The following is a 27,923-nucleotide window of genomic DNA, read 5'->3' as shown; positions in this document are numbered from 1 at the left end:
ACCTGAGCCGAAACCAAGAGGGAGACACTTAACCCAAGAGCCACCAGGAGATCCCCCGCCGTCCCCAGCAGGCCTTTAATGGGGCCAGGTCCTCTGCACTCCCCGCCTCGGCCCTCGGCCCTGGTCCCCTTCACACCAGGCTTCCAGAAAGCACGAGTCAGGGCCGCCCCAGCCGTCTTGCCTCGCTCGTGCAGGTGGACAACGTTGACCCCTGTGCAGTGTCACGGCAAATTTAAACGTGTCCGTTAATTTTCTGTAGCCTTATCGAGCAGTAACCTATAAAAGGAAAGGTCCCCCAGTGTTTTAAGTGCACAATTTGATGAGTTCTGATGAAGGCATATAGTCACGTAACCGCCGCCCCAACTCTCATGACGCAGGGCAGTGCCGCCTCCCGCAAAGGTCCCTTCGTGCCTCTTTGGTGTCGGAACCCTTCCCCAAGCCCCCCTGGGAACCGCCCCCCCGCCCCCCTCCCACCGCAGTTTGGCCTTTTCTAGAATTTCTTACAAACTGTAGCATCAGCGCATCGCCTGCTGGGCCTCCCGTCTGTCACCTGCCCCGTGCTCCTGGGGTCCTGCCCGCTGGTTCTGTATCGGCACCCCCTCCCTCGGGGCCACGCAGGACCCAGTGCGCGGACGCCCTGTGACCCGTGTATGCCTTTGCCAGCGACGGACGTCTGAGTCCTTCCCGATCTGAGGCGTCTGTGAACAGACCGCCGTGTACATGCAGGTCTTCGCGTAGACGTACGTTTTCATTTCTCTCGGATGAACGCCTAGCCGTGAGTCGGCCGGGTCGGACGATGAGGGTCTGTTTTAGTCCGGAAGGAAACCGCCGAACTCCTTGCCGAACCCACATCCCCACCCGCGACGTGTGCCACGTCTCGGGGCTCCACGTCCTTGCCCACTCTTGATATCGTCAGACTCTTCAACTTCGCCGTGACAGGAGGTGCACGGCGGGCAGTCTGGTGGTTTTACTTCCCTAAGGAACGACGGTCTGCGGAATCCGGGTTGGTCAGCTCAGGCTGCTGTGACGGCATACGGCAGACCGGGGGGCTTAGACGCCATTCATCGCTCACAGTTCTAGAGGCTGGAAGTCCGAGGTCAAGGTGCCGGCAGGTTCAGCTCCTGGTGAGAGGCCTCCTCGCGGCTTGCAGATGGCCACTTTCTGGCTGGGTCTTCACGCGGCAGAGACAGAGAGAGAGAGAGAGAGAGCCCTGGTGTCTCTCCCTCTTCTTATTAGGACGCTAATCCCATCCGGGGCCCCACCCTCGCGAACTCCTCTATACCTAATCGCCTGTGAGTCCAGAGGGGAGGGGAGCAGGTGGATGGGGGTGGGGTGGAAGAGAGACCTCTTGAGACCGTCTCACCCTCAGACATCAACTCCTGATGCCACACCCCATGGGACGTCCTCCCACACGCCACAAGCCCCCCACCCCCGCCCCCAGATCCAAGGCTGTCAAACTGGTAAAACCCCAGACCCAGCGGGGGCCCGGAGCCGGAGGGCAGGGGAGAGGCAGCCCTGGGGGTGCCCAGCTCAGTCGTCCCCTTGCCAGCCCCGACCCCCACCCCCTGTGCCTTGTCCTGGCTGGTTCCCGCCACACGTCCGCTCCTGGGACGGCCACGTTCCACCCCCCTGCAGGGACTTGTTCTTTGAGAAACACAGGCAGCAAGGGCCAGTTCTCACCAGAGACAGCGTGACGTGATGGCACATCCCTGGGGACAGACCAGGAGACCATCCGACCTACTCGTCAGCCACAGAGATTTCTCCTTTGTGACTTCCAGGCAAGGCTCACCATCGAGCTGTAGGCGTGGCTCTGGGCCATGGCTCCTCTGTCAAGTAAGTGGATTAACTTCCCCCAAGGGGCTCGGGGGCTTGGTTTGGGGGCCAGATGAGACTCCTGCCTCTAGATGGTGATCCCAGGGCCCATCACGCTGAGACAGAGGCGGGCTGGGGCCTCCGATCTTCAGCCCTGACACCTGAGAGTCCTTTCTGCTCCCAAAGTCGGACCCAGGAGCCCGAGTGAAGGTCGGCACCATTGGTCTCTTCGCTGCTCCCGCAGATGCCCTCAGAGATGAGACCCTGAGAACGTTCCACACCCCGCCCCATGGAAAGGGGAACTGCTTTGGGGGGTCAGCTCGTACTTATGCATATTGGAGGGTCCTTCCCGGGGCACTGCAGGCTCCCCCAATCCCTCCCAGAAATACATTAGTTACTGTAAACTGAGTGAGGCCAGAGGTTGGTTCAAAACAGATCCAGGCCTAGTGAATTCAAAGATATTCGGATGGAAACGCGGATCAGGGATGGGGGGAAGGGGCAGGCGTGCCACAGACACACAGGGAAACAGAGGGCAGCCGGCTGTATGGTGGGGGAGGTCCCTCTGTGGCCCTTGGGCCCTCCCTTGGGTCCTGCAAGCAGGCTCAGAGAAGCAGCTTTGGGGGGGCAGTGACAGTTAATTCGGGGATCCACGGGGCGTGCTGTCTGCGTTTTCTTTCAGCTTGTGCTTGCGAAACAGGCTGTAGAGGACACGCAACGTGCTCTTGGTGTCCTTGTTCACGATGTCTGCAGGGCGGAGGAGAACAGGACAGCCGGTCAGGCCTAGGCGGGGGTGGGGAGGGGGTGACCACCGTCCCACCGTTGCCCGGGACCGAGTGGCTTCCTGGGACACGGGACTTCCGTGCTAAACCCGGGGGCTGGGGAATCCCTGTCCAACGGGACAGCTGGTCACGCCAGGCCTGAGTCCCAGGACCCTCACGTGGCCCTGCCTCCCTGCTCCTCCCCTGCACCCCGGTGCCCCCCCACACCTGTCAGGACAGCCTGCCCCAGGGTCCCCAATCCCCGGTCTCCTCTCCCTGTGACCCCTCCCCCACTGGGGCTGGTGGAGGCTATGGGCACCGCACCCCCTCATAGGAAGTCCCTGAAGAGACTCGGTGTCTGGCATGCCACACAAGGGGACCGCACGGCCACATGCTGTCCCCTGACACCGCGGCACCCCCTCGAGCCGCACCCTCACCTTCGGGGTTGATGGGGTAGCTGAGCAGGCCTTCGTCCTTGAGCAGCTCCAGGGCCAGGGTGACATTGTGCAGCTGTGATAAGACCCCACCAGATGTTGGCAAAATGAGGGAGCCTCCACCCGGGTGCTGGTCCCCAAGTACCAGGCCCGCCCACCACTCAAGGAGTCCACCCCGAGTGGGAAAAGCAGTAACGGCGAGGGGCATCTAGTCCAGACGTCAGGGAGGGCTTCCTGGGGGAGGTGACGTCTAGAGGTAAGTCCTGCCAAGGGAGGGGACGTAGCCAGGGGTTTATCCTGACCTTTTCTGATGCAGCCCCTACGCTGTGGGCAACGGAGACGCCACCAGAAGCAGCTCAGTTCCAGGGGCAACGCACAGATGGGGAAACTGAGGTTCTGAGTGGCCATGGGGCTCGTCTGAGCTTACAAGACGGAGAGCGTCAGAACCAGGTCTGTCTCACTCCGATGTCCGTGCGAAGCAGGCTGGAGGCTGGAGCAGCGCCCCTGCCCAGGCCCACCTGGGCTCAGACCCCTGCTCGGTCGCCGGGCAACCTCCAGGCTCCCCCCGCCTGCCTTGCGCACCTGCAGAGCGGGGTCCCCACCATCTCCCCCGGGTCCCGATCCGGGATGCTGGGTGGGGCGCCCTGGGGAGCCCTGGAGAGACGCTCTGTTAGTGGAGATTTCCGTGTTCACGGCTACTTTCTCCCTGGGGCCTCGATACGATCAAAAAGCCCCTCCCTTCTTGGGGCAGCAGCCTGGTGTCTTAGAAGGAGACGGTGTGGGGTGACGGCGACGGTGTGGGGTGGGGTGAAGCAGGTCTGAAGGCAGCTAAACCCCTCATTCACTGTGACTTCAAGCAGGCCCTCCCTTCAATGGTCTCGGCCCCCGACAGGGCGACTGTGGGCCCCGGAAGGCCTCGACTGGCCGCCAGCCATGCGGCCCCATCCCCACCCCGGCTTCCCACGGTCCCCATGGCAACCTCACCGGTGGCCTAGAGGCCCAGCGGGCAGAGGAACAGCCGAGCAAGGCCACCTGGGGAAGCCGGCCCAGCCCGGTGGCCTCCCAGTGGCTCTGGGTAGGAGGACTCTTGCGACCTGGACGGGGCGTCCGTGCCCCGACCCCCACCAGCTCACGGGTCACGGGTCAGGTAAGTCACCCGTCCTGGCTGGGCCTCAGTTTCCCTCCTCTTGCAACGAGCACAGCGCGTCTTCCAGCCTGCCTCCCCAAAGCTGCCACGTGGGTCAAACATGATGACGGACACGGAACGAAGGCCACAAAGCAAGAGCTGAAGGCGGGCGATGAAGGCACAGCGGGGGGCTGGCCTCGGCCGGGGCCTCCCTGCAAATTCCCTGTGTCTGGGCTCCCGCGGGGGCCAGGAGATGGGACACGTTTGGGGGGGGGGGCTCGAAGCCCCTAAGAGAGCTCTCCCGAGGGTCACCCCGTCCTGGTCCGAGGACACTGGGCGGGGCCGGGGAGAGCCTTCCGCCCCACCCCCCACCCCAGGACTCCCGCTGCAACCTGGGGCAAGGGGCAGAGCGCTCCCTGGTGGCTGGTCGCAGCAGGTTGTGCGGGGACAAGGCAGGCCGTCTGTGGGGTCCCTCTCCACGGGGAGAGGTGTTGCCGCAGAGAATGGACAGAGACCCGGACAGGGGGGTGGGGGGTCCAAGACGCAAGAGTGGGAGAGGGGCGGCGCTGTAGCCGGTCAGGAGGAGCCCCAGGCTGTCACTGGTGCCGAAGCCCCCAGCCAGGTGGGACACACCACTGGGACCGTGCAGACGCAGGTAGGAAGTCTCAGAGGGAGCAGGTCACGGCTCCATTGCTCGCTGCTGTCACTGTGTCCCCAAGGATTCCCCCCAGCCCGGAATATTCTGAAAAAATGAGGGCCGCTGTTGTTCACATTCTCATCGTGAACACTAGTCACCGGCTGCCCACAAGGTAAGCGTCAGAATGAAAGGCTGAGACTGGACTCTCGGCACAGTGCTCTCCCGCCTCCCAGCCCTGTCTTTGATGGACTCACTCTCCACACCGGCGTCTCCCAGAGCATGACCCAGGGCATAGAGGGAAAGGGCGTCTGTGACCAAACGGGTTGGGGAAAGGTTAGCTAAAAATACGATGGAAATCCTTCGCTGCGGGACTTCTCAGAGCCTTGACTGTCTACAGTGTACCGCGAACCTTCAAGACAATGCGTGGTTGCCCAAGTTATTTGACCGTAGGATCCACTTGTCATGGGGCCCCTCAGGGGACCAGTGTTTTGGAAACACTTGGTCCATTCACTTATTTAAAAAATATTTGTGAGCACCTACTGTGGGTTGGCTGTGCCACAAGGGCAAAATCACCCCCCGCCCCCCACTCCCTGTCCCCATGGAATTTGTGCTTTGAGAACCGCCACCATCGACACTGTGAGAACGACCACACTTGCTTCAACCTGTCAAGCCCGTGCTCGACCCGAGCCCCGCGGAGCTGCTGCAGGCATCAGATCCGTCTCCCGCGCTCCTCCCTAAGCGTCACCTCGCTTCCGTGCACGGTGTGAGATGGTGACAGAGGCACCACGTTGCACGGAGAGGGGGGGAAGGTTGTAACCCAGGAGGATGCGCTCAAATCCCCCCCCGGGGAGAAATAATTGAACGTGGGAGGAGGCCCGCGATTCCCGGAACCGGTGTGTTGCTTTCGGCAGAGCAGACCGTCGCCTCCCTCCCTCCGTCCCTAGAGCTCGTCTTCCCGAAAGGAATGACAGTCTCGCGGAAACACCGGTGGCCAGGAAGGGCTGATAAGGAGACCACCAACGTCGAGGGGCCGCTCCGCCAAGATCACGATGCAAAGGGCTGGCGCTCCCGCCCTCTTCAGCTAATGACCTCTCGGCACTTTGGTCACACCCTCCCGCAGCTGAGACCTCCCACAGTAAAAATCCATTCTTGGGGTCTGAGCTCAGAGGCCGCTTCTCTTCCCCTGTGTGGAATGTGGCTCATCGCGGGAAGCTGGTTCTAACATCAGTGGGTTCAGCAGGCTGACGGCACCCGGGGACGTGAGGAGTCAGGACGTTTGTCCCTGGCTCGTAATGGGGTTTGTGAGCGTGCCGACTGTGGGGCAGAGGCTTTGAAGTCCCCATGGAGCCCGACAGCCGAGGAACAAAGAGGGGACCCCTGTGCCGTCCCGGGTCTTGGTTCTGCGCCCCTTCCCAAGGCTCCCTGGCCTGCGTGTGGCCCTCACTTCTCCATCCGCCTCCCCGCTCTCCTGCCTTCTCCTGCCTCCGTGTCCTGCCTTCTGGGTGCAGGGCGAACACCATCGCCCCGGCTGGGCTCTGACCCTCCTGAGCCTTCCAGCAGCTTCGGGCAAGCCTCCCTCTTGGCCACGGAGAGGCTCACACCCCCTCTGCCTCCCTTAGGGCTCACCCTGACTCCCCAGAAACAGGGAGAAGGCTCTGGCTTTGGAGGCAAACAGTGAGCCCACCGTTCCTGCTCCTACCTCTAGAACCACAAACGCTGCACGGCTCCAGCCGATTAGCTCCTCACCCTAGAGCCGAGCCCTTGAGAGTCTGAGCCCCGAATCAGTCTTCCAGTCAAGTGCGCTCCTGCCTCCTGGGAAGGTGGAGGCCGTGCCCACTGAGCAGGCTGAGGGTCAGAAGGCCAGTGCTCGTGTCAGACCTGCCACTGAGCAGCGGAGTGGGCCTGGGCAAGCCCCAGAGCCTCTCCGGGCCTCAGCTTTCCCCTCTGTCGAGTGGAGACACAACCCGTGCCCTGTCCCCCTGCAGGGGTGCAGGGTGGGGATGAAACGGGGTAAAGGGCCAGGTGAGGCCAGAAGTAGGATGTGAGCACGGCTGTGGTTCGGGGGCCTATGGAACACCGAGGAGCCTGGATGAGCCACGAAGGTGGTCGGAGCCGACAGCCCGGCTAAGCAGGTGGGAATGAAGCGGGAGGCAGGGTAGGCAGAGGAGCCATCTGGGCAAAAGGCCTGGAGATGCGAGAGAACCGGGCTGCGGGTAGGCTGTGACGCTGAGACCAGGAGTCAGTGGGACGTGGACGGACAGGGCTGTGGATGTGTGGGGAGGGGCCTGGAGGAAGGGACCGGGGTGTGGGGGGGGGCGGCCAAGCCAGGATGGAACCCAGCAGCCCCCCACCCCCACCCCAGGCAGGTCACGAGGTCTGATCCAACCCCGGAACCGTGGCTCTCACCCTCCCCGGCAACGCAGCGGTGCCAAAGGGGACGGAAATCCTTCCTTGGGATGGATGAATGGGTGGGTGGGTGGATGGATGAGCAGGTAAATAGGCAGATGAAGGGATGGCCAGGCAGGTGAGTGAGTGGATGAACTGGCAGATAAGCAAATAGGCAAGTCAATGGATTGGTGTGAGGGTGGATGGCTGGCTGGCTCGCTGGATGGATGGATGGATGGGTGGATGGATGGTTGGATGGATGGATGGGTGGATGGGTGGGTGGATGGATGGATGAGTGTGTGGATGGATGGATGGATGGATGGAGGATGGGTGGATGGATAGGTGGGTGGATGGATGGATGGATGGATATGTGGATGGATGGATGGGTGGATGGATGGTTGGATGGATGGATGGATGGATGGATGGATGGATGAATGGATGGATGGTTGGGTGGCTAGATGGATGGATGGATGGATGAATGGATGGATGGATGGGTGGATGGATGGATGGATGGATGAGTATGTGGATGGATGGATGGGTGGACGGATGGTTGGATGGATGGATGGATGGATGGATGGTTGGATGGATGAATGGATGGATGGGTGGGTGGATGGGTGGGTGGATGGATGGATGGATGAGTATGTGGATGGATGGATGGGTGGACGGATGGTTGGATGGATGGATGGATGGATGGATGAATGGATGGTTGGATGGATGGATGGATGGATGGATGGATGGATGAATGGATGGGTGGATGGATGGATGGATGGATGAGTATGTGGATGGATGGATGGATGGATGGATGGATGGATGGATGGTTGGATGGATGGGTGGATGGATGGATGGGTGGATGGATGGATGGGTGGATGGATGGATGGAGGAGTGTGTGGATGGATGGGTGGATGGATGGATGGATGGATGAGTGTGTGGATGGATGGGTGGATGGATGGTTGGATGGATGGTTGGATGGATGGATGGATGGATGGATGGTTGGATGGATGGTTGGATGGATGGATGGGTGGATGGATGGATGAGTGTGTGGATGGATGGATGATTGTGTGGATGGATGGATGGATGGATGGATGGATGAGTATGTGGGTGGATGGATGGATGGATGGATGGATGGATGGTTGGGTGGATGGATGGTTGGATGGATGGATGGATGGATGGTTGGATGGATGGATGGATAGATGGATGGATGGTTGGATGGATGGATGGTTGGAATGGATGGATGGATGGATGGATGGATGGATGAGTGTGTGTGTGGATGGATGGATGGATGGACAGATGGATGGATGGATAGATGGATGGATGGATGAGTGTGTGGATGGATGGGTGGATGGATGGATGGATGGATGGATGGATGAGTATGTGGATGGACGGGTGGATGGATGGATGGATGGATGGATGAGTGTGTGGATGGATGGATGGATGGATGGATGGATGGTTGGGTGGATGGATGGGTGGATGGATGGATGAGTGTGTGGATGGATGGATGGATGGATGGTTGGATGGATGGATGGATGGATGAGTGTGTGGATGGATGGATGGATGGATGGATGGGTGTATGGATGGATGGGTGGGTGGATGGATGGATGAGTGTGTGGATGGATGGATGGATCGTTGGGTGGATGGATGGATGGATGAGTGGGTGGATGGATGGATGGATGAGTGGATGGATGAGAAGATAAATAGGCAGATGAATGGATGGCCAGGCAGGTGAATGGGTGAATGAATTGAATGGATGGGTGAATGGATGCGTAGACACGTGGATGACCAAACTTCCCCTCCATGCTTCACTTCACCTGGAAGTGAATAAGGAGACTGGTATTGTCAATATCACAAGTCTGTCCATTCAGGAACAGACCCTCAAGGAAACCTCTGGAGAACTCACCATTTCTGCAGGAGAGGTGGGAGTGAGGTAGAACTCCTTCAAGTGCAGGAAGAAGCCTTCCAGTTGTCCAATCAGCAAGAGTAAGAGGACCCCGTCTGCAAACTGCAAAGGAGAAGCATGGGGGGCAGAGGCCGCAAGGGTCCCGCACCGCCTTCGGCGGGCGGAGTGGCGCTGCGGGAGGCTGCCTTTCTGCGACTCCAGGACGACACCCCCGACCTTGCCGCGTGTTGTAAACATGGGCGGCGGCAGGGAGGAAGCAGTTATCCGCTGCCTGGCGCAAAGCACACGCCCAATAAAACAAGCTGTCTTTCCATTAGCTGGGAAATAGCCGGATGTCGCCTTCAAAACCACACCCCGCTCCACGAGCGACAGAGGCACAGGAGAAAACGGAGTCGAGCGTAACATCATTCCACAGCACGGCGGGCTCGTGTCGCTGGCCGCCACATTAATATTTCCGTCTGCGCTGTCTGTACGCTCAGGGACAAAGCGTCGCCCCGCCACCCGCGTATCGTAAGCTCATATCAACCTACTCAATCTCTTCAAAGATACCAGACGCAAGACTGGATGTTGGAGGGAAAACCGCCACTCGAGCTCGACGTCCTTAACAGAACTCCCTCCTACGAGGTCTGTTTCGCCGTTATGAGTTTGGCCTGAAATCTTTCCTGCTGATGTGCCCCCATGATATCCCCGAAATACCAGAGGCTTCGACTACCCCTTTGTCCGACAGTCTCTACGCATCATCGTCACCCAAGCCAATATTTTCCAAGCGCCATGATTTCATCGAGGAAGAGAGAGATAAAACAGGTGAAGTGGAAGTCCACAAGATCATCCTGTTCGCACCCACATGAACGACACCGAAACCCCCAATTCGTCGTCTACTGCGTGTCCACAGCGTGTCAGGGAGCGGAGTCAACTCCGGGGGCTGCTTGTCTTGTATATTTACTCCCAGGTCCACGAGGCTCGTATCCTTACGCTCATTTTAAAAGAAGAGGGGTCCGAGGTCCACAGAAGTCCGAACCAAGGCCGTGCAGACAATGTGGAGGAGGTGTCCTTGAAGCCCAGGGGCCACACGTGTCCACCTGGCTTCCGAGCCTCGTATGTCCGCCCTGCCACGTCACCGTGCCACGTCACACACAGGCTTCTCACGTGGCCACCGTGTGACGCGGTGATGAGGACACACTGTGGCCTCGGCACCCTGGGTTCGAATCCCAGGTCTTCTGCTCTATCACTGTGTGACCTTGGGCGAGTTAATTAACATCTCTGTGTCTTAGCGTCCTCCTGTATAAAACGGGGCAGTATCTGTTCCCACCTCGGGGACTGTCAGCGGGAGTCAATGAGTTCGTAGGTATAAAGCACTTTGCGCAGAGCCTGGCGCATAGTGAGGGCTTTACTGGCTTTAGAAACCAGGCACGGGAGCAGATCACACCCCGTCCGTCTCTGGCTAACGTCAGGGTGTGTCTGAGAAGTCAGCACGTCTGGCTGAAGTCACCACAGGTCATTCGGTCCACCAGGGACCAGACCTGACTTCCGCCTCCCTCCCCCACCGCCACCGTGGCGCGTGAGCAGAACCCGGGTGGCCCAGCGCCGACCCCGCCACGGCGGGTTGATGTGTCTGGTGTCCAGGGGGCCCCATCACCGCCAGAAGGCCCCGCGCCGGCCATCAGCCCGTCGCCTTCCTTGCTCCCCTCCGTGCTGAGGGAGTATCGCAGGTGCACAGCATCCCCACGGAAAACCGTGGCCCCCCGCGGAATGCCGATGCCGACCGTGCAAGACCCGGCTCCTGCCCCACGCGGGGACTAGGTGTAGGTCAGCCCCGGGGGGCCGAGCAGCCAGGGGGCCCACAGACCCAGGGCTGTGGCGGAACCTGAGACAACGCCCGGCAGGTAGCTCAAAGCCGTGAGCAGACGCACTCACACCAGGAGAGCTCCCACGGCATAGATGAGCCCCTGCGTAAAACGCACCCACGGTCCCTGCCTCACGAGATCCCCACGGTGTCCCTGGTGGGTGAGGCTGCCTACCTACCAGCTACGTCCGCCATCGGAGAGGCGCCAGGTCTCCAAGAGGTGACACATCACAGGCCCCACGGGGGCGGATCGAGGCTCCCCGTGCCCCGCAGGACCCTCTTCCCCGCCTGCACCCCGTGACCCTTCCCTACCCGGGGACCCTGCACCTGAGTCCCTACCTGGGTGTCCAGATTCTGCACAGACAGGCCCAGGCGATCCAGCTTCTGGTTGACAAAGTTCACAATGGCCTACACAAGGAAGAGCACGGACGTCGGGCCCGGGGCTCAGGTTTTCCGCCTCCCGCTTTGGGGGGGGGGACAGAAAGGCCCCCCCATGGCGCCCGAAACACAGCAGGTGAGGAGCGAGGGCCTTGCCCCTTGCCCTGCACCCCCCAGGACACGAGGCAGACGGGCGGGAGAGTGACTGGGAGCTTTGATCTCTCTTACCTCTTTCACAGCGTTCACTTTCTCCGGAGCCAGTTTAAATAATTCATCAAAGACGTCCTCTGCAGACAGATCCAATAAACGCCTCATTACGATGCTATTATCCTTGCGCCAAACAGGGACGCATTTCCATAAAAGTTTCTCAGAATACCCAGTCCGCAGAGAGATGTAGTGTCATCGCAACGGTTCTCGAATCAAAACATGGGCCTGCGTCTTTGTCCCTGAGCCCCTGGCCGTGTAGCCCGGGGGGAGTCGCCTGCCCTCTCTGGCCCTTGGTTTCCTCATCTGCACATCATGGCTGATCATACCTACTAGAAGGCGTCTTCGCAAAGATGAGATTTGGTACCAGATAACGCACTTGGCTCGGTGGCTGGGCACACAGTAGGACCTCGATAAACTTCATCTTGGGGCACCCGGGTGGCTCCATCGGTTACCCATCCGAGTCTCGGCTCAGGTCATGATCTCACGGTTCGTGAGTCGAGCCCTGCATCGAGCTCTGTGCTGACAGCTCAGAGCCTGCTTGGGATTCTCTCTCTCTCTCTCTCTCTCTCTCTCCCTCTCTCTCTGCCCTTCCCCTACTCGTGTTCTCTCTCTTTCTAAATAAATAAAACTTTAAAAATAAAACAAAACAAAAAAAGGTCATCCTTTCTGCCGTGGATGCCTGTGCGTCTGCTCAGCCACCGCTCCTCCCCCTGGAAAGCTTCTCTCCTTCGTCCCCATCCCCCCCTCCACCCGCAGGCCCACGGAGCCCATGGAACTGCCGTAGGTGACCGAGCAGGGCCCAGCCCCACACAGACACTTGGCCCGCGCGTCTCCTCCCTCGCATTCCTGGATTGGCAGAATGAGGGCACGGAGCCCCGCGTCGTGCCAAAGGCCAGCACCCTCAGCCGCTGAGTCACGCCTGCCTGGTTTAGGAACAAAGGGGGGCATCTTGGCAGCCCCGGGCCTCGTCCCGCCTCAGACACCCGAGTCCTCAGCCAAATGCCCTTTTCCCACAAGCAGCCCTCCTCATATGTGCAGCCAACACATCTCCCCAGGGAAGATGGGTCCTCGGGCACCGAGTGCCCAAGCTGGCTAGAAGGATTTACCTTCAGATGCTGATGCTCAGCAGCTGTGCAACTCTGAGCAAGTCACTTCACCTCTCTGTGCCTCGGTTCTCTCATTAGTGAAAGGGAAAAGGTAGCACCAGATAGCATCGCGCACCAGGAAACATGGTGGAGACACCAGTCCCTTCGGACCCCTTGGCCTGGGTGGCCAGGGAAATCGGGTCTCTGAAGGAGCCGGGAAGTGGGGAGGCGAATGTGTGCTCGGTTGACATGAGCCAGAACAGCACGAATGTGCTAGACGGGGTGGTGGGGAGGCCCGGCTCCTTTCCCCTCACCATGTGACCCACCCTCATGCTGCTCCCTGACAAACACTGCCCCCCGAGCAACACCCCATGTCCTCACACACACACACACACACACACACACACACACGTTGGCCAGCCTCCCTGCACCTCCCTTTCCCTTCCTTCTCCCACTCATCTTCCCTCAGCCTGTTCTCAGAAGCCCCTCAAAGGTCATTATTTCCACCTTTGCAGGTGAAGCACCCCTCATGGAACCCCCTGCCCATACAGCTCTGTGTTCTAAGTGGGGAGGGTTCAGGGAGAAAAATCATGTTAGGATGGATGGATGATGGATGGACTGGTGGGCGTGTGTGTGGACAGATGGATTTGTGGGTGGGTGGACGGATGGGTAATTTGGTGGGTGGGTGATGTGGACTGGTGTATGGATGGCCAAATAGATTGGTGGATAGATGGATGGATTGGTGAATGGATGGATGGATGGATAGATTGGTGGTTGGGTGGGTGGATGGACAGACGGATTGGTGAATGGACAGATGGATGGATAGATTGGTGGGTGGGTAGGTGGATGGATGGATGGATGGATGGATGGATGGATGGATTGGTGGGTGGGTAGGTAGATGGATAGATGGATGGATGGATGGATGGATGGATGGATGGATGGATTGGTGGTTGGGTGGGTGGATGGACAGGTGGATTGGTGAATGGATAGATGGATGGATAGATTGGTGGGTGGGTGGGTAGGTGGATGGATGGATGGATGGATGGATGGATAGATTGGTGGTTGGGTGGGTGGATGGACAGATGGATTGGTGGATGGATGGATGGATGGATGGATGGATGGATAGATTGGTGGGTGGGTAGGTGGATGGATGGATGGATGGATGGATGGATGGATAGATTGGTGGGTGGGTGGGTGGATGGATGGATGGATGGATGGATTGGTGGTTGGGTGGGTGGATGGACAGATGGATTGGTGGATGGATGGATGGATGGATGAACAGCCGACTAGGCCAACTGAGTGAATGAATGAAAGAAGAAATGGATGGACCAATCCCTCAATAGGGGAAGATGTCTGTCACAAAAGAAGTGGCCACACCACTGCACAGTCACTATGGGGCACCCACTCTGGGCTAAACACATTCACAAATCATCTTTTAACCCTCCTCACCAGTCCAAGAGGTGGGTGCCGTTACTAATCTCATTTTACAGATGAGAAAGCTGAGACACAGACAGGTTACGTCACTTGCCCAAGTTCACATGGCTAACAAGAGGACACGTTAGTGTCTGAACCCGGGCCATGTGGCTTCAGAGCCCAGATGTTCATAACAACTCCACCATGACCACCGGCGGGAACTGTAAACCTCTCCCTGCCGTTCGAGCAGTATCGTGAGAGGAAACAGCCCGATCCTGGGATGGACTGACGGAGAGAAGAAGGGGCAAACGGAGCAGAAGGAGGCTCGAGATACAAGTAGCGGGGCGCAGAGGCAAGAGCAGGGAACACCCAGCAAGTGACCCTTCATCCTCCCGTCTGTTTTAACACACACCCGGTGGGAAAAGTACTCACTGGTAGCTGAGTCCTTGTCTGTGCTAAAGGGACAATTGCAGGGGGGAGAAAGGTAAACACGTGGTTAAAAAATATCCTCAGACCTGTAGTTTCTTACTACGACAAGACTCAGCACTAGCAAGGTTGACAGAGAAACGGGCGAGCTCCCTTCTTCCCTGCAGTTCGTAAGCAGGCAGGGCTCTTGCGCAGGGCGCGGGCAGAAAGAGGCCCACACCCCACCCTGGAGGCTTCCACACCTAGTTATGTCTGGATTTTGTCATTTCTGTGGTTGTTGTTTTAGTTCGGGTGGGCGGTGTCATACAATAAAGCACACAAATTGTACGATTAAGGCGCGTGTGTTTTTCCATATGCACGCACCTGTGTGATCAGCACCCAACAAGATACAGACCCTTCCCGGCACCTCCATGTGCTCTCCCCCGCCCCCGCCCCCCCCCCAAAGATCACCCCTGCCCTGATTCCTCCCTCCGTGAGCTGGTTTTGCCTATTCTGGGAGCCCGTGTAATGAAATCACGCTCTCTTCTGCGTCTGGCTTCTTTCACTCTGTTTCTCTTGTTCTGAATGGTTTGTCTTCGACCTTGTGTCAAATTTTCCACCCCAGCCACACCCCTTCGAAGCAAGGTTCTGGGCCCAAAGCGGGCCAAGCTGTCCCAGGAGGGCCGGGTGGGCCCTGCGACCAAGGTCCTCAACAGGAGACTGGGCTGTGCAGGGTAGAGAGGGCAGCCTGAAACAGAGAGCCAGGCTTTGCCTCCAGGAGGGCAGAGGGAAGAGCCCATTAGCCGAGCAACCTGCTTGTCCAGACGCACGAAAGGTAAGCAGCTGGCTGTCGTGGACACGCAAGGACAGAGCCTCCCGCCCTGCACACACTAGGTGCTCTATAAATGCTAGGTGTTTGGTGCCCTTGGCTCCAGCCCTCGGCCACCAGGCTCTGGGAAGCGACATGGCATCGGGGTCCTGTGACCCCAGGTCTAGATTCCTCCTGGCCCACAATGGCTATAGTGTGACCTCATGACTGGGAGCCACAGCCCCTTCTGTCCCCAACTCTGCTTGCTTTTGTGTAGAGGACAAACGAGCTGGCAGGGGGTGGGGGGGGCATGCCTAACAGCCAGGGCCATGCCCTGCGAGGCCCAGCAACATGGAAAGGCGCCCGGCAGGGCTGAGGGGTCAGCGAGGCCCTCTGGGGGCTGAGAGGAAGCTGGCGAGATGTGAGGGTCCCTCCCACAAAGGGCGGGCAGGTCTGTCCCCAGCTTCAGGCCCTGCTACCCATTCCCCAAATAATATAGCTCGGCCTGTGCTGCAAGCCCTGACTCTTCCCTCACCTGCATTCAGTGAGCTGTTCCATCGACTTCTCAGACTTCAGACCACTTTTGGTGCTCTAAGAAAGAAAAACAGGGAAGAAATTGAGTAATCCCAGAAAACTCGGGGACCCACGCCAGCAGCCACTGAAAGACTGTAGTGGCCAGCGCAGCCCCAGAACCCAGCTCACTCTACCTCTTTCCCTCCTCAGGGCGGCTCCTGGATGGTGCTCATCACTGTGGCCTGGCTCAATTGTCTTTCTTGCTCATGAGCCTTGGGCCCCATGAGGATGGGGACAATGTCTGTCTTGTTCCCCAGATATCCCCAGAGTCTCACTCAGTCCCTGGCTCACAGGGAGTTAATAAACATGTGTTGATCTGAATGACAAATGAATAATGACTGGATGGATGGATGGATGGTTGGATGGTTGGATGGTTGGATGGATGGATGGATGGTTGGATGGATGGATGGATGGTTGGATGGATGGTTGGATGGATGGATGGATGGTTGGATGGATGGTTGGATGGATGGATGGATGGATGAGTGTGTGGATGGATGGTTGGATGGATGGATGGATGGATAGATGGATGGTTGGATGGATGGATGAGTGTGTGGATGGATGGTTGGATGGTTGGATGGTTGGATGGTTGGATGGATGGATGGATGGTTGGATGGATGGATGGATGGTTGGATGGTTGGATGGATGGTTGGATGGATGGTTGGATGGATGGATGGATGGTTGGATGGATGGTTGGATGGATGGATGGATGGATGAGTGTGTGGATGGATGGTTGGATGGATGGATGGATGGATGGATGGATGGTTGGATGGATGAGTGTGTGGATGGATGGATGGATGGATGGGTAAATGGATGAGTGGATAGGTAGGTGGATGGATTAATGAATAAGTGAATGAGTGAAGGAATGAAGGAATGAAGTCACCTCTGATTTATATAAGAAGTATAAACAAAGTCATGACACTGCTTAGTGGAGAATTTTAATCAACGGTTTTGAAAGAAGTAAGAATGATTTCATCTGAGTGAAACGTAAGCTCCAAGACGGGAAGCCCCCTGGCTCATCAGGCACTCAGAAGTTGGGGGAGGGAGTAATGGGGAGCAGGAGAAGGTGGGGGCCCCGTTTGGGATGCTCAGACTCTGCCTGAGGGAGAAGCCATGGGCTCCGGGGACATGAACTTCAGCACCAGTTTTGCATATGCTAGAGCAAGGGGACCCTGCAGGTGGAGAAACGAGAAGGCTCCCTTGCACAGTCACAGCCATCGTTGGTGAATGAGGGACAACACCGCAGTGGCCCGGGCCAAAACTATGAAGGCTCCGGAAAGGCCCTGAACAGATAGATGACCACTTATGGCCCATGTGACCATGTGACCATGTGACCCTAGGCCCCCCGCCACCACGGACTCTCAATATCTCCACCCACAGCTCCAGCCCAGGCCCCCCTGCAGTCCTGGAGGGATGTGATATATCTTGAGGCTCCTAAGAAAACATCCTGGCTCAGCCCCTCCCCACGCAGCACCCCCTAATCCAGGGTACGGTGACATGGACCCAAGATGCTCAGCCTGTACACAGGGGTCCCCCCAGCACCCAGCCCCGTACCTCCATGGTGATCACCTCCACCTGGACGTTGGTCGGGAGGGGCAGGTCGGGCTGGAAGCGCTTGGCCAGGGCCACGAGGAGATGCAAGGTGGCCAGCAGGTCCTTGTTGAAGATGGCTGGGAGGGGAGAGGGCACAGGTCAGAGCGGAAGGGGCCACCGATACCTGGGGCCACACGGAGGGCTCCATATTGTGCCAACAACCCTCTGAAGACCAAGGAGATCTGCCTCCAGCCTTCTGGAAGGCAGAGGGCTGGAGATACTTATTCGGAACCCAAAATAGCCACCCCGTGCTCTCATCACCCTGCTCTGCGAATACAGCCCACGGGCACAATTCCCCAAGTGGACGGGGCTTTCGACACAGAGACAGCCACCCTTTACAATTCTGAGCCGCTCGAGGCCCTACAGTGGGGGCCCCAGTGCAAGAAACTGTTGGCTTCAGATGAGTGTGGCTTAATTCAGGGCCAACGTTACGCCCATCAGTTTTTGAAAGCGGGACGTTAAATGCAGCGGTGAAGGCACGCAACCCAACAAAAACTGGGCTTGAAAACTGTTACATCACCACCTCCCAATCTCGGAGAAGGCACTCAACCCCTTCAGCCTCAGTTTTCTCATCTGGAAGATGGGGGAGGGGGCGGAGATCAGAGTGGGGGCTTTGCTCCCTCCCATTCGCTCCAAGCAGGCACCTCGGGTAGAGCTTAAATCAATTAACGAAACGAGACCGGTAGCACCCATCTGACGAGATACGTGGGAGCTCGTGGTGCTTGGAACTCAAACAGTAGGGGCCTCACTGACCGCGTTTATGCCGTTACACGGCCGCGGGCTTTGCTGCGGCGACACCTCCGGGGCGCAGAAGCGTGTAGGGCTCTTGGCCCTCAACGGGGTGCACGACTTTGCACGGGAGGCTCCCCGGAAGCCCCCAGGGCGCCCCCACCCCAGAGGCAGAGGAAACAAGAGGCCGGTGCTGCACAGGGACCCAGGCTCCCCCGCCCTCCCGGGGCCCCCGCCCCAGCCGGGGCCCCACATACCGTCCACGCTCCACTTGAGCGGCTCATCTTCTGCCTGCAGGCTGCGGTTGACCGCCTCCAGGACGGCCTCCAGCTTGCGCCTCTGGTTGGGGACCGTGAGAGCCATCTCCTCCACGTCCAGCCGGAGCCCGGTCAGCATCTCTGAGGGCAGATCGGGAGAGGGCCCAGGAGGGAGTCGGGGGGAGAGGCCGAGAAAGGCAGGAGAGGGAGGGAGGGGTGAGGACCGTGCCCCCCCCAGGCTCCCCTCCACCGCCAAAAGCCCTGTGACCCGAGCGAGCCCCGGCCCTCCGAGCCGCCCTCCACTGGCCCACCTCACCTTGACCTCAGCCTTCTGCTCAGCTACGTGCACTTCCTTTTCGCAAGGCAGGGTGGCCTAGACTCCTAAGCTCAGACCCTGACTCCCCCGCCTTCCCCACTGCAAGACGCTGGACAAGTGACGAGGCCTCTCCGAGCCTCATTTTCCTCATCCGTAAACTGGGGATAGTAAGAGGATAGGGTTTTTCTGAGGATTAACCACACCTGCTCCTTGGCAGGTGTTCCGGAAGGGGCTGGCAGGATCGTTCTGTCCAACTACCAAGGGTCCCACAAAGGGCGCTGCTGAGCCAGGCCCCAGGTCAGCCGAGGGCCAGAATCGGGCGCACCCCTGCCCTCTGGGACCTCACAGCTTTGTGGGCAGAAGGCAGGTGCGCAGACCAAACCCGACATCACAGCGGTGACGGGGAGGGGGCGGCTGTTGAGGAGTCCACCCCTGGGGCCTGAAGGGGCCAGGCTGGGGGGGGGGGGTGCTGGGGCCCAGGCCCATGTACCCTGGGAGCAGCCGCTTACGGAAAAGGTGGTGCAAGATGAGCCCATCGAATATGTCCTCCTCCAGGCTGCGGACCACGATGTGCTCCGGGAGGAGCTTGGCATTGATCCACTCCATCAGCACCTGAAGACCCCAAGGGGATGGCTGACCGGGACCACTCCTCACCGGGTCCCCCACCTGGCTCAGCTTTGACCCGCAAGAAGGCCCTCCTCCCACCCCCCAGCTCCTATACCATCCTTCAAGGCCAGGTCAAACGTCACCTCCTCTGGGAAGCCCTCCCTGCCCTCTCAGTCTGACTTCCCAAAGACCCTCTGCTTCTCTTCAGCAGGAATCTGGGCCCGGGGGGGGGGTGCTGTTTGTCCTGTGCAAGGTGCTGGTCCCAGAAGGCCACCATAACAAGTACCTGAGAGCGGGGAGGTGGCCGTGGAACTGGATAATGGGAAGAGTTTTGAAGACCCTCGACAGGAAAGGCCTAAATTGCCCTGAAGAGGCTGTTGGTAGAAACCTGGATCTAAGTAGGCACTTCTGGGGAGAGCCCAGAAGGAGAGGAGGGACGCGCCTTTGGAAACACAGAGGAGGCCCCGTGACGAGGGAGGCAGAGACCCGAGTGGCGAGTCTAGGCGCCAAGGGGCGCCAAGGGTCACCGGAGCCGCCTGACGCCGGGCAAGAGGCCGGGATGGGTTCCCTCTCGGAACCTCCGGGAGGGACCCACGCTGCCCACACCTCGATTGAGGACTTCCGGCCTACGGGCTGGGAGACCTTCAACTCCCCTGGCTTTAAGCCACCTGGCTCATGGTACTCGGTGGCACCAGCCCCAGGACACCCACACAGGGGCTGCTGGGGTCCCGCCTGATCCCCCAGACTCAACGACTGAGGCACACACCCCTCCTCCCCTCTGCACCTCTGCCAGGGCGTCCGTCCCCGCCTGGGTTCAACGGGCCGGGAGCACAGGAAGCAGAGCCCCGTGCCTTTAAGGGAGCAGCACCGGCTACTCCGGACTTGGGACCCAGCTACTCCGTCTCTGCACCTGCTCCCGGAGGGGCCCGCCCACTTGCTTTCCTTTCTCCTGGCTCACTACCTGCACCCAAATCCTTCTCAGGGTAAGCTCCAGGAGGAGCCCCAACTAGGATGTGTCGGCACCCCGTCAGGTTTCCAGGAAGGGCCTCGCTGGTTCTACTCGGGTCCCAGTGCCTGACGGTGGGGAAGGTGGGATGGAGGGAGCCAGGGAACGGGAGGGAGAGAGGAAGGGACGGGAAAACGGCCACAGTCTGGGGGGATGGAAGGTGGTGCAGGCCAGGAGGCCTCCCTGGAGGAGGCACCAGAAAGGCCACGTGGAGACTGGAGCAATAAGGCAGACGAAAACGGAGGCCTGAACCTGCCTATACCGAGCTGGTCCAGCAGGTGCAGCGGCAGCCTCCCAGCCAAGGAGAGACGCGGGGGGCCCGGGTGACTCACCCCCCGTTCTGCCCCTTTTGCCAGCTCTCCACTGCCGTGCGCAGCCGAGCAGGGGCAAGTGCACAAGCTTTGGGGCCTGGGTCAAACTCTGCTGGCCGGCCTTGTGTCCCCCACAGGCCAGGTCACCCCTCTGAGCCTCCTACTCACTCCATGGGATTCAGGACGGCCGATCCCTCTCAACCGTCGTGAGGCTCGTGGGGATCATCTACGTAAAGGCACGCAGTCGGTGCTCAATAAATGTTCCCTCACGTAGCCATTCAACAGGTCTCCCGGGGACCTGCAGGGTCACCACCCGCCAGGCGGAGGTCAGAGAGGGGAGGAGCGGGACAGACCCCGCCCCAAGGGGACGGAAAGACTGCCCCCAGAGAAAGCGGGGGGGGGGTGGGGAGACCGCGGAAGGAGCTGTACCTTCTGCAGCTCTCCAAATTTGGGGTCCCCCCGCGAGGTGGGTGGCAGGTACTTCTTCTTTTCTCCTGGAAGCAGAGGCGAGTGTGACATGCGTGTGGGGTCCCTGGGGGGGGGGCTGGGCAGCCTGGCACCTCGACACCCGGGGAATTGGGTCCCGCTACATCACACGCGCGCCCACACAGATCCACAGACACGGTCACTGATACACACGTGTGCACACGCACACGCACACACAGATACACACACACACACACCCTGAGCATCAAACATCTAAAGTGACTTGGTCCTCCCAGACACGCCTCGTCCTCCACACCTCTTTCTTTCCCCGTGCTGTTCCAGCCACAGCCCAAATGCCCTTCCCTCTGGTTCCCCTCATGAGCACCAGCTCATCCTCAGCCACAACAATATATTTTGGGGACACAGTTCGCCTGGAAAACTGTTTCCTGCCTCAAATTCAAATGATAACTGGGTGTCCTGTGTTTTATCTGGCAATTCTACCCACGTACTTAAGCAGAGGGGCTCGCACGAGCCCAGGGGCCGGGCACCAGGGGGCCACGGCGGATTTCACCCCAGTCCGTCTGGCTCCCTGGCACGGGCAGGACGCCGAGACCACCCTGGCTGACCCTCTGGTCAGCAGCTTCCCGATGCCTTAGACTCGCAGCACCCACAAATGGCAGGGCCGAGAGGATCTAGTCTCGATGAACATGGGGGAAACTGAGTCAGCACGGGGGGCACTGCCTTGCCCAGGTTCCCAAAATGCAATGCCTCTGTCTTCCCACGACGCGGCTGGAGACTTTTCCTAGGTGATCTGAAAACCTTCAAGTTCTCCCCGGCCCCATATCTCCTGACAAGAGGCGGGGATATCTAACACGCTGGGCCCGGGCAGTCTCTGGACCCATGTGTGGGGAGTGGGTGGGTGGGTGAAAGCCTCCGGCGATACCCCACCCCCAGCCCCCGTCAGCTCCTTCCTGGAGCAGGTTTCCTGCCGCTCTGAATCATCCCATGTTCCAGCTGCGCCTGCCAGTACTTTGAGTATTTCTAAATCCACTGCAAAACAAAAAATAAATATTTTTTCAAATAACCAAGCCCCACCGCTAACAGCAATTTTGCTCGCGATGCTTTCCAGCGTTAAACCATCTATAAACAGAGAGCACCAGGCAGTTAAGGAAGTCAGCTTCTCGACTCTGGGCAATGCCCGCCCGGCCCCCAGGGTCTCGCTCGCTGCTCCGGGGTCTCTCGGCCACATGGCCCATCCTAAAATTCAGGCTGTATTCACAGGGTCTAGCTCAAGTTGCATCCTGCTCTTACGTTTCAACTATGTCACACTTTTCCTCCGTCGTCATATTTATGTCTTAAAGGTTACATAAATTCTAGTGAGTTCACTTAACGCCCTTGCTGAGCGGGACATTTGGCTTGCTTCCCGATTCGCCTCTTTTCTGTAACAGGGGGATTGACAGCTTTGGGCACCTGCGTTGTCCTTTCCAAACATCTCCTTGGGAAGGGAGGTTTCAGGGGCAGTGGCCACAAACTCCCTGAGCTCAGAAAACAGACTTGCTAAAAGGGGGACCCACACCCATTGAATTGCCCCGTCCCATGCCCACCCACTTTTTAAAAAAATTTTGGGGGGCGCCTGGGTGGCTCAGTCGGTTGAGCAACCAACTTTGGCTCAGGTCATGATCTCGCGGTCTGTGAGTTCAAGCCCTGCGTCGGGCTCTGTGTTGACAGCTCAGAGCCTGGAGCTGCTTCGGATTCCGTGCCTCCCTCTCTCTCTGCCCCAACCCACTCGCATTCTGTCTCTGTCTCTCTCAAATATAAATAAACATGAAAAAAATTTTTTTCATGTTTATTTATATTTGAGAGGGGGGGCAGAGAGAGGGGGACACGGAATCCAAAGCAGGCTCTAGGCTCTGAGCTATCAGCACAGAGCCCAACACGGGGCTAGAACTCACGGACATGGTGACCTGAGCCAAAGTCCGAGTCACCCAGGCGCCCTTGTGCCCGCCCACTATTTAAAGGGACCCACACGAGTGAAGGAAGCAGATCGATAACCCCCATCCCCCGCCAAGTCGGATGTCTGCAGATATCTGCCAGTAGGGCATGGCGGGAGGGGAACCTGAATGCTGGGGCTCCCTCCTTGGGTTCCCAACCCCAGCTCCACCGCGTTAACGGAGTCACCTGCCACTGTTACATTATTCACTGGGCCTCAGTTTCCTCGCGCATACAAGGGAGGCAGGAACGCCTACCCTCAGAGCAATAAACGAGGTGCAGCTTGTAGGACGTGCACAGCACGTAGGAGCAGTTAATATCGCGTTACCAGTGTCATCCTCAAACGCGAGATGTGTGGTTATGAGCGGTATGGGGGTACCTGCCAAAGTTTCCAGAAGCGGGGGTGGGAGTTGTCAAGGATAGAGCAGAAGGCATAGGCAGGGGCTGCACAAATTGGGTGTTCAGTTAACAACCTGGGAAGCAAGGCAGGGCCCGGACCGGCCCGCAGACCCGCCCCTCCGCCCTGCCCGGACCCCCCAGCCCCACTTGGGCCCGGCACCTTGTGGGAGCTCCTCCTCCGCCGGCCGGCCCACCGCCTTCGGGAGCTGCAGCAGGTTGTACAAGGATTCCGGCTCCATTTCTGCCTTGCCGGCCCTGGGGGATGCAGGGGACAGGGGGCATCACCATCCGAGGAGCCCCACGCTGGCTCTGGGCCATGGGCCGGCCATGGGTCGGTTCCTTCCCGACCATGAGGCACGGGGAGTGGGCGGGGGCTGCCTAGCCAAGGAGACGGGTCTCCCTGATGAGAAGTAGGCCGTGGGGCCCATTCTGGCGGGACGCAGGGGTGGAGGGAGGCCCGCGGCTGAGGGCTTGTCAAGATCCGGGAAACCCTGGAGTGAAGCTCCAGAGGGATGCCCGGGGTGGGCGTATGGCAGGGCTGGCTGAGGCGAATCCACCGACGGGTGACATCTACGGTGGCTGAGTTCCCGCGGGGGCAGGGCGAGGGGGGCACCGGATCTGTCCCTTCCAGGTCCCTGAGCCCGAGACAGGTGGGCACGGACGCGGGGACCACGCTGGCATGGTGGCATCCCCCAGGCTCGGCTGCCACTCCACGGGGGCCTGGCTCTCGGGGGGCGGCCTGGCCCCGCCTGGCCCGACGCGGAACGAGGCTGTCCACGGTGGGGCTCGGCGGGCTCAGCCTCTCTGCGCTTTGGGGGCCTCACTGCGCACGTCGGCATGGGAGGGGCCGGCATGCGAGGGGCGTGTGCGGCCCCCTTCGTGTGCTCCTTCTGGGCAGGGGCCGGGCTCACCCCACGCGGGACGGGGCCCCTGGAGAAGCCAGCCCGGCCTCCTTCCTGTTGCCCCAGGGCTCACTTCCTCTCCTGCTCAGCCGGCAGCTTTGCCCTCCTCTTCGGCCCCCCGCGTTTCCCCAGCGTTTCGGGCCCCAAAAAGACAGGGGGGCCGCAGAATGGGGGGCAGCTCCAGCCCTCCCCCTCCCCCCCCACCGGGGAAACCTGGCTACAGCAGCGGGACCCAGAGCTGTGGCAAGATGGGGACACTGGCAGGGGCCACCCCATCGCCCTAGCAGCCGGCCCGCGGGGAACCTCTGAGGCCCCATCCCGAACAGAGGATGGGGGAGACCACAGCTGTGGGACCGGTCCTGCCCCCTGAATTCCCAAGCCTCCTTCTGGACAGGATTCGGCTCGAGGGACGTGGCCAGAGAAGAGGAAAGAGCCCTGCCTGGGGGTTAGGAGGAGGCCCGGGTTCCAGGCTTGCTCTTCCTCACCCTACGTGACTTTGGGCGATTCCCCTCCCTTCCTGGTCCTGAAGGTCTTTACAAGACAGGGCCGGACTCAGAGCTCACCGAAGGCAGTGGAGCGGACACGGGGGGTGTCTGCCCCAGCTCTGTTCAGGGTATCTCCCCTCCCCCGGCAGCCCCTCCCCGCCCTGGGCCTCAGTTTCTCCACCTGAAACAGGGTGGCCTTTCTTCCCCCCCCCCCCCCCCACGCCGGATGACACTCAGGGGAGATGGCGCGGAGAAAGGGAGACTGTCCACCTGGCTACCGGGGAGGTGGGATCGTGCCCTTCTGCCTGTCCGGCCCCGGGAGGGAGGAAATGCGCCTCTCTACGTGTGGGTGGCTGGCGGGGGGGGGGGGGGGTGCACAGGGGCTCAGGGCTTTGCTTGGCCCGAGTCCCTCCCTCAGCTAAGGGTGTGTTCTCTGGGGTCGGCCGCCACAAGCCCCCACCCCCGGAGCCCTCCCTCTGTGCCCTCTCGCTCCTGAACATTACAGACGGGCAGAGAGCCCCGAGCCCAGGGCTCCCGGGAGCTGAGACTCACCTGGCTGCCATGAAATGAAGGCCGCGGAGCTCAAATCGTGATCACCGGCTTCCAGAGAAAAGTAAGTTCCTACCCTGGGGGCTGGAGGGGCCGGGGGAGGGCAGGGTCCCCCCACCCCCCACCCCCCACGCTGCTCACTTCCTCCGGGCCTGTGGCTTCCGCAGGGCCTGCTGGGCTGCGTCTGCAGGGAGCTTCCTCCTCGCTGGGCCTCAGGGCCTGGTGCCTCCACGGCCCCGACGGAAAGCTCTGCCCCCCGAGCGCCAGCCACCCAGCCACACCTCCGGGCCCTCAGATGCCTCGCAGGAGACGCAGTGCTGCCGTTTCTTCCTTCTCTCCCTCTCCCCTCCCCGCCTCGCAACCCCAGCAGTCCCTCGTGGTCTCCCCATCTCCAAGTGGCAGCACCAGCCAAGCCAGCCACTGAGGCCAGGGACCCCCACCTCCCCGCCACGGGGAGCTGGCGAACTCATGAGCCGTGAGATCACGACCTGAGCTGAAGTCCGACGCTCAGTGGACTGAGCCACCTAGGTGCCCCTTAAGGCCTTTAAGTTTACTGGAACCAGCCTCCGAGGCAGGTACTATTGTCGCTGCTCACAGAGGTACCAGCCTGAGAGGCAGAGGCAGTCTGCAGCATGGTGGGGACGGGCAGCTGCACGCTTTGCTGGGGCAGGTGTGGCGGGCACGGCGTGGCCCTGCGTCCCCTGCTTCCCGGGCCAGGCGCGCCGCCACGTCCCGGCAGAGATGGCCCATCCACGCAGGGAAACTGAAGCGTGTTGGACAAAGCGCCTACCGGGGCCGGGTTAAGGGAACACAGAAGAGACAGTGCCACAGCCCAAGACTAGCGACATGAGCGAGTTCTCACGACCCCAGGGCCCGACGGGGCAGAGGCCAGAGTGGACACCAGAGCCCAGAGAGAGAGATCCACCAGCCAGGGGTGTGGTAGAGGGGCCCTCCGACCCCGGTGGCCCCGCAGAGGGGCGGCCCTGGAGTACCAACCCCCCGACCTCGCTCACTCTCCCCCACGCTCCCTCCTGCCGGGGCCTCCCACCGGCCAAGCCCAAACAGAAGCCAGAGGCAAGACAGCGCACGGACGCAGTCCGGGAGGCCAGCGTGGAAAACGCTGGACAGGCATCTGGAGAGGCAGACGGGAAGTATCCGGCTCGAAATTGAAACCGCGGGCCAGCAGCCACTCAGCAGCCTCCCGGTCACGGCAGGGACGGCCGGCACCACGGTGTGGTTCGAAGCGTCCTCCGTGGGGGTCTGTCCCCAGCCTGCCACGCCAGCCTTCCCGTGGCTCTGGGGTCACCTCATTTCCTGCGTTCGATTCCTTTCTGCCTCGAGCAACTACAGCGGCCCCAGTTACAGGCAACCAAACCTGGATTAAGGAAGGTGGCTCTTTAGGGAGGGAAACTGGAGGGACGTTCCCACCGTGGAAACCAGCCAGCAGTCACATGGGAACAAAGCGGGTTTGGACCAGGCAATTCTCCGAAGCCTGGGTTCTTTGGGGCGGCAATCGGGGATTCTTTTTGAGGCGCCCGAATCACCCCGTGACTTCTGCAGGGAAGGCTCACAGCAGGGCCGGCGTGGAGCACGGAGCCCTTGGCCACCGTCGAGGGCCACCCGGGTCCCTCGCCCTGCAGCGTAGGGACACCACCCCCTGAGACAGCGCCGCTGTCCAGCAGGCCTGGTCCGATCGGAAGCTCCTGGAGCTTCTGTGTGTCCCAGCCCCCAGCACCGGGCTGGCGCGAACCGATGACCCCTAAGCGCAGGAGAGAAAAACCAGACACAAGCAGCGGACGGCCCCACGCTCTCGAGTTCTTTATTGGAATAAATAACAGCACGCTGTTGGCACTTCCTGGCACCCTCCTGACCGAGTCTCCGGCTTAGGACAGATCAGGTTTGCATAGAGGGTGCTGGCCAGCGGCACTCAGGAAAAGCCTCAGCTTCCCACGGCCAGCCAGGGGGGCAGCATAAGAGCACAGCCAGGGTTTTAGTGGCTTTTCTTTAATATCCAGAAACCCAAAACAGACATGGCTTCAAACAACTAAAAAGACGGTGAAACACTGGCACACAAAGGGGCTGAAAAAAGCATCTGGTTCCTTTAAAACACAGCTCTCTGTCACATGCAGTTGGGACACTGGGGCGCACGGGGCTCGGCCGACAGGATACCCCGCGGTTGTCACAAGGGAAACGAAGCTGCAGGCGGCTTCCCCGTGGCCGGCAGAGGAAGCGAACAAAAGCCACTCGGAGAAGGATCAAAGGTGACCAGCTCACCACCCCCGCCCGACCCCGCACTCGGGCCCCGGAGACCCTGAGCCATTGCCGCTCAGGCACAAACGAGCTGGCTTTTCCTTAGTTCCTGTGGAGGGGCCTCCTTCATGGAAACACAATTCACTGAAAATGTGGGTCACTTGAGGAAGGGTTCTAGAACTTTCCGGGATTAAGGAAAGTTGCTTCTGCTGCCCAAGTCACTCCAAGGAGATGCCCCAGTGTGGCCAATGGGGCTGATCGGAGGAGGGGGGACCGTCCCCAGAGGTGGCCCTGCCCTCCGCCTCACATCTGCACCCCTCCCCCCCACCACCGTGCAAATGTCCAGGCCA

General features: G+C 60.0%; 1 protein-coding gene and 1 long non-coding RNA gene across 6 annotated transcripts; one reads left to right on the top strand and one right to left on the bottom strand.

Annotated features, from left to right (window-relative positions):
* Window positions 1-888: 888 nt before the first annotated feature.
* Window positions 889-25,480, bottom strand: PARVG (parvin gamma). 5 transcript variants are annotated; one of them, XR_006959672.1, is made up of 14 exons: window positions 25,327-25,474; window positions 23,548-23,642; window positions 21,003-21,067; window positions 19,160-19,262; window positions 18,335-18,475; window positions 17,310-17,425; window positions 15,721-15,776; window positions 14,405-14,427; window positions 11,496-11,554; window positions 11,229-11,297; window positions 9,047-9,148; window positions 3,008-3,080; window positions 1,681-2,556; window positions 889-1,171 (listed from the first exon to the last, which is right to left on the bottom strand). XR_006959672.1 is itself a non-coding variant. In XM_047064828.1 (13 exons), the coding sequence occupies exons 1-13, from the start codon at window positions 25,335-25,337 to the stop codon at window positions 2,447-2,449; spliced, it is 1,023 nt and encodes a 340-aa protein (XP_046920784.1). In that variant the 5' UTR covers window positions 25,338-25,474; the 3' UTR covers window positions 889-2,446. The 5 variants fall into 5 exon arrangements, 3 of the variants coding, with proteins under 3 accessions (XP_046920784.1, XP_046920785.1, XP_046920786.1); XR_006959673.1 differs by lacking the exon at window positions 9,047-9,148 and having other exon boundaries at window positions 25,327-25,475; XM_047064828.1 differs by having other exon boundaries at window positions 889-2,556.
* LOC124500960 (uncharacterized) lies at window positions 24,392-27,174 on the top strand. The gene is made up of 2 exons (XR_006959674.1): window positions 24,392-25,387; window positions 25,491-27,174. It is a non-coding gene; the product is annotated as an uncharacterized LOC124500960 (long non-coding RNA).
* The last annotated feature ends 749 nt before the right edge of the window (window positions 27,175-27,923 follow it).

The sequence above is a fragment of the Lynx rufus genome, unplaced genomic scaffold (assembly GCF_022079265.1).
Source record: "Lynx rufus isolate CCGP_SWC_20201006 ecotype Redwood Valley unplaced genomic scaffold, mLynRuf1.p SCAF_7, whole genome shotgun sequence".
Lineage (NCBI taxonomy): Eukaryota > Metazoa > Chordata > Mammalia > Carnivora > Felidae > Lynx > Lynx rufus.
The sequence above is the reverse complement of the archived record's forward strand: the minus strand, read 5'-3'. Positions and strand labels throughout refer to the sequence as shown.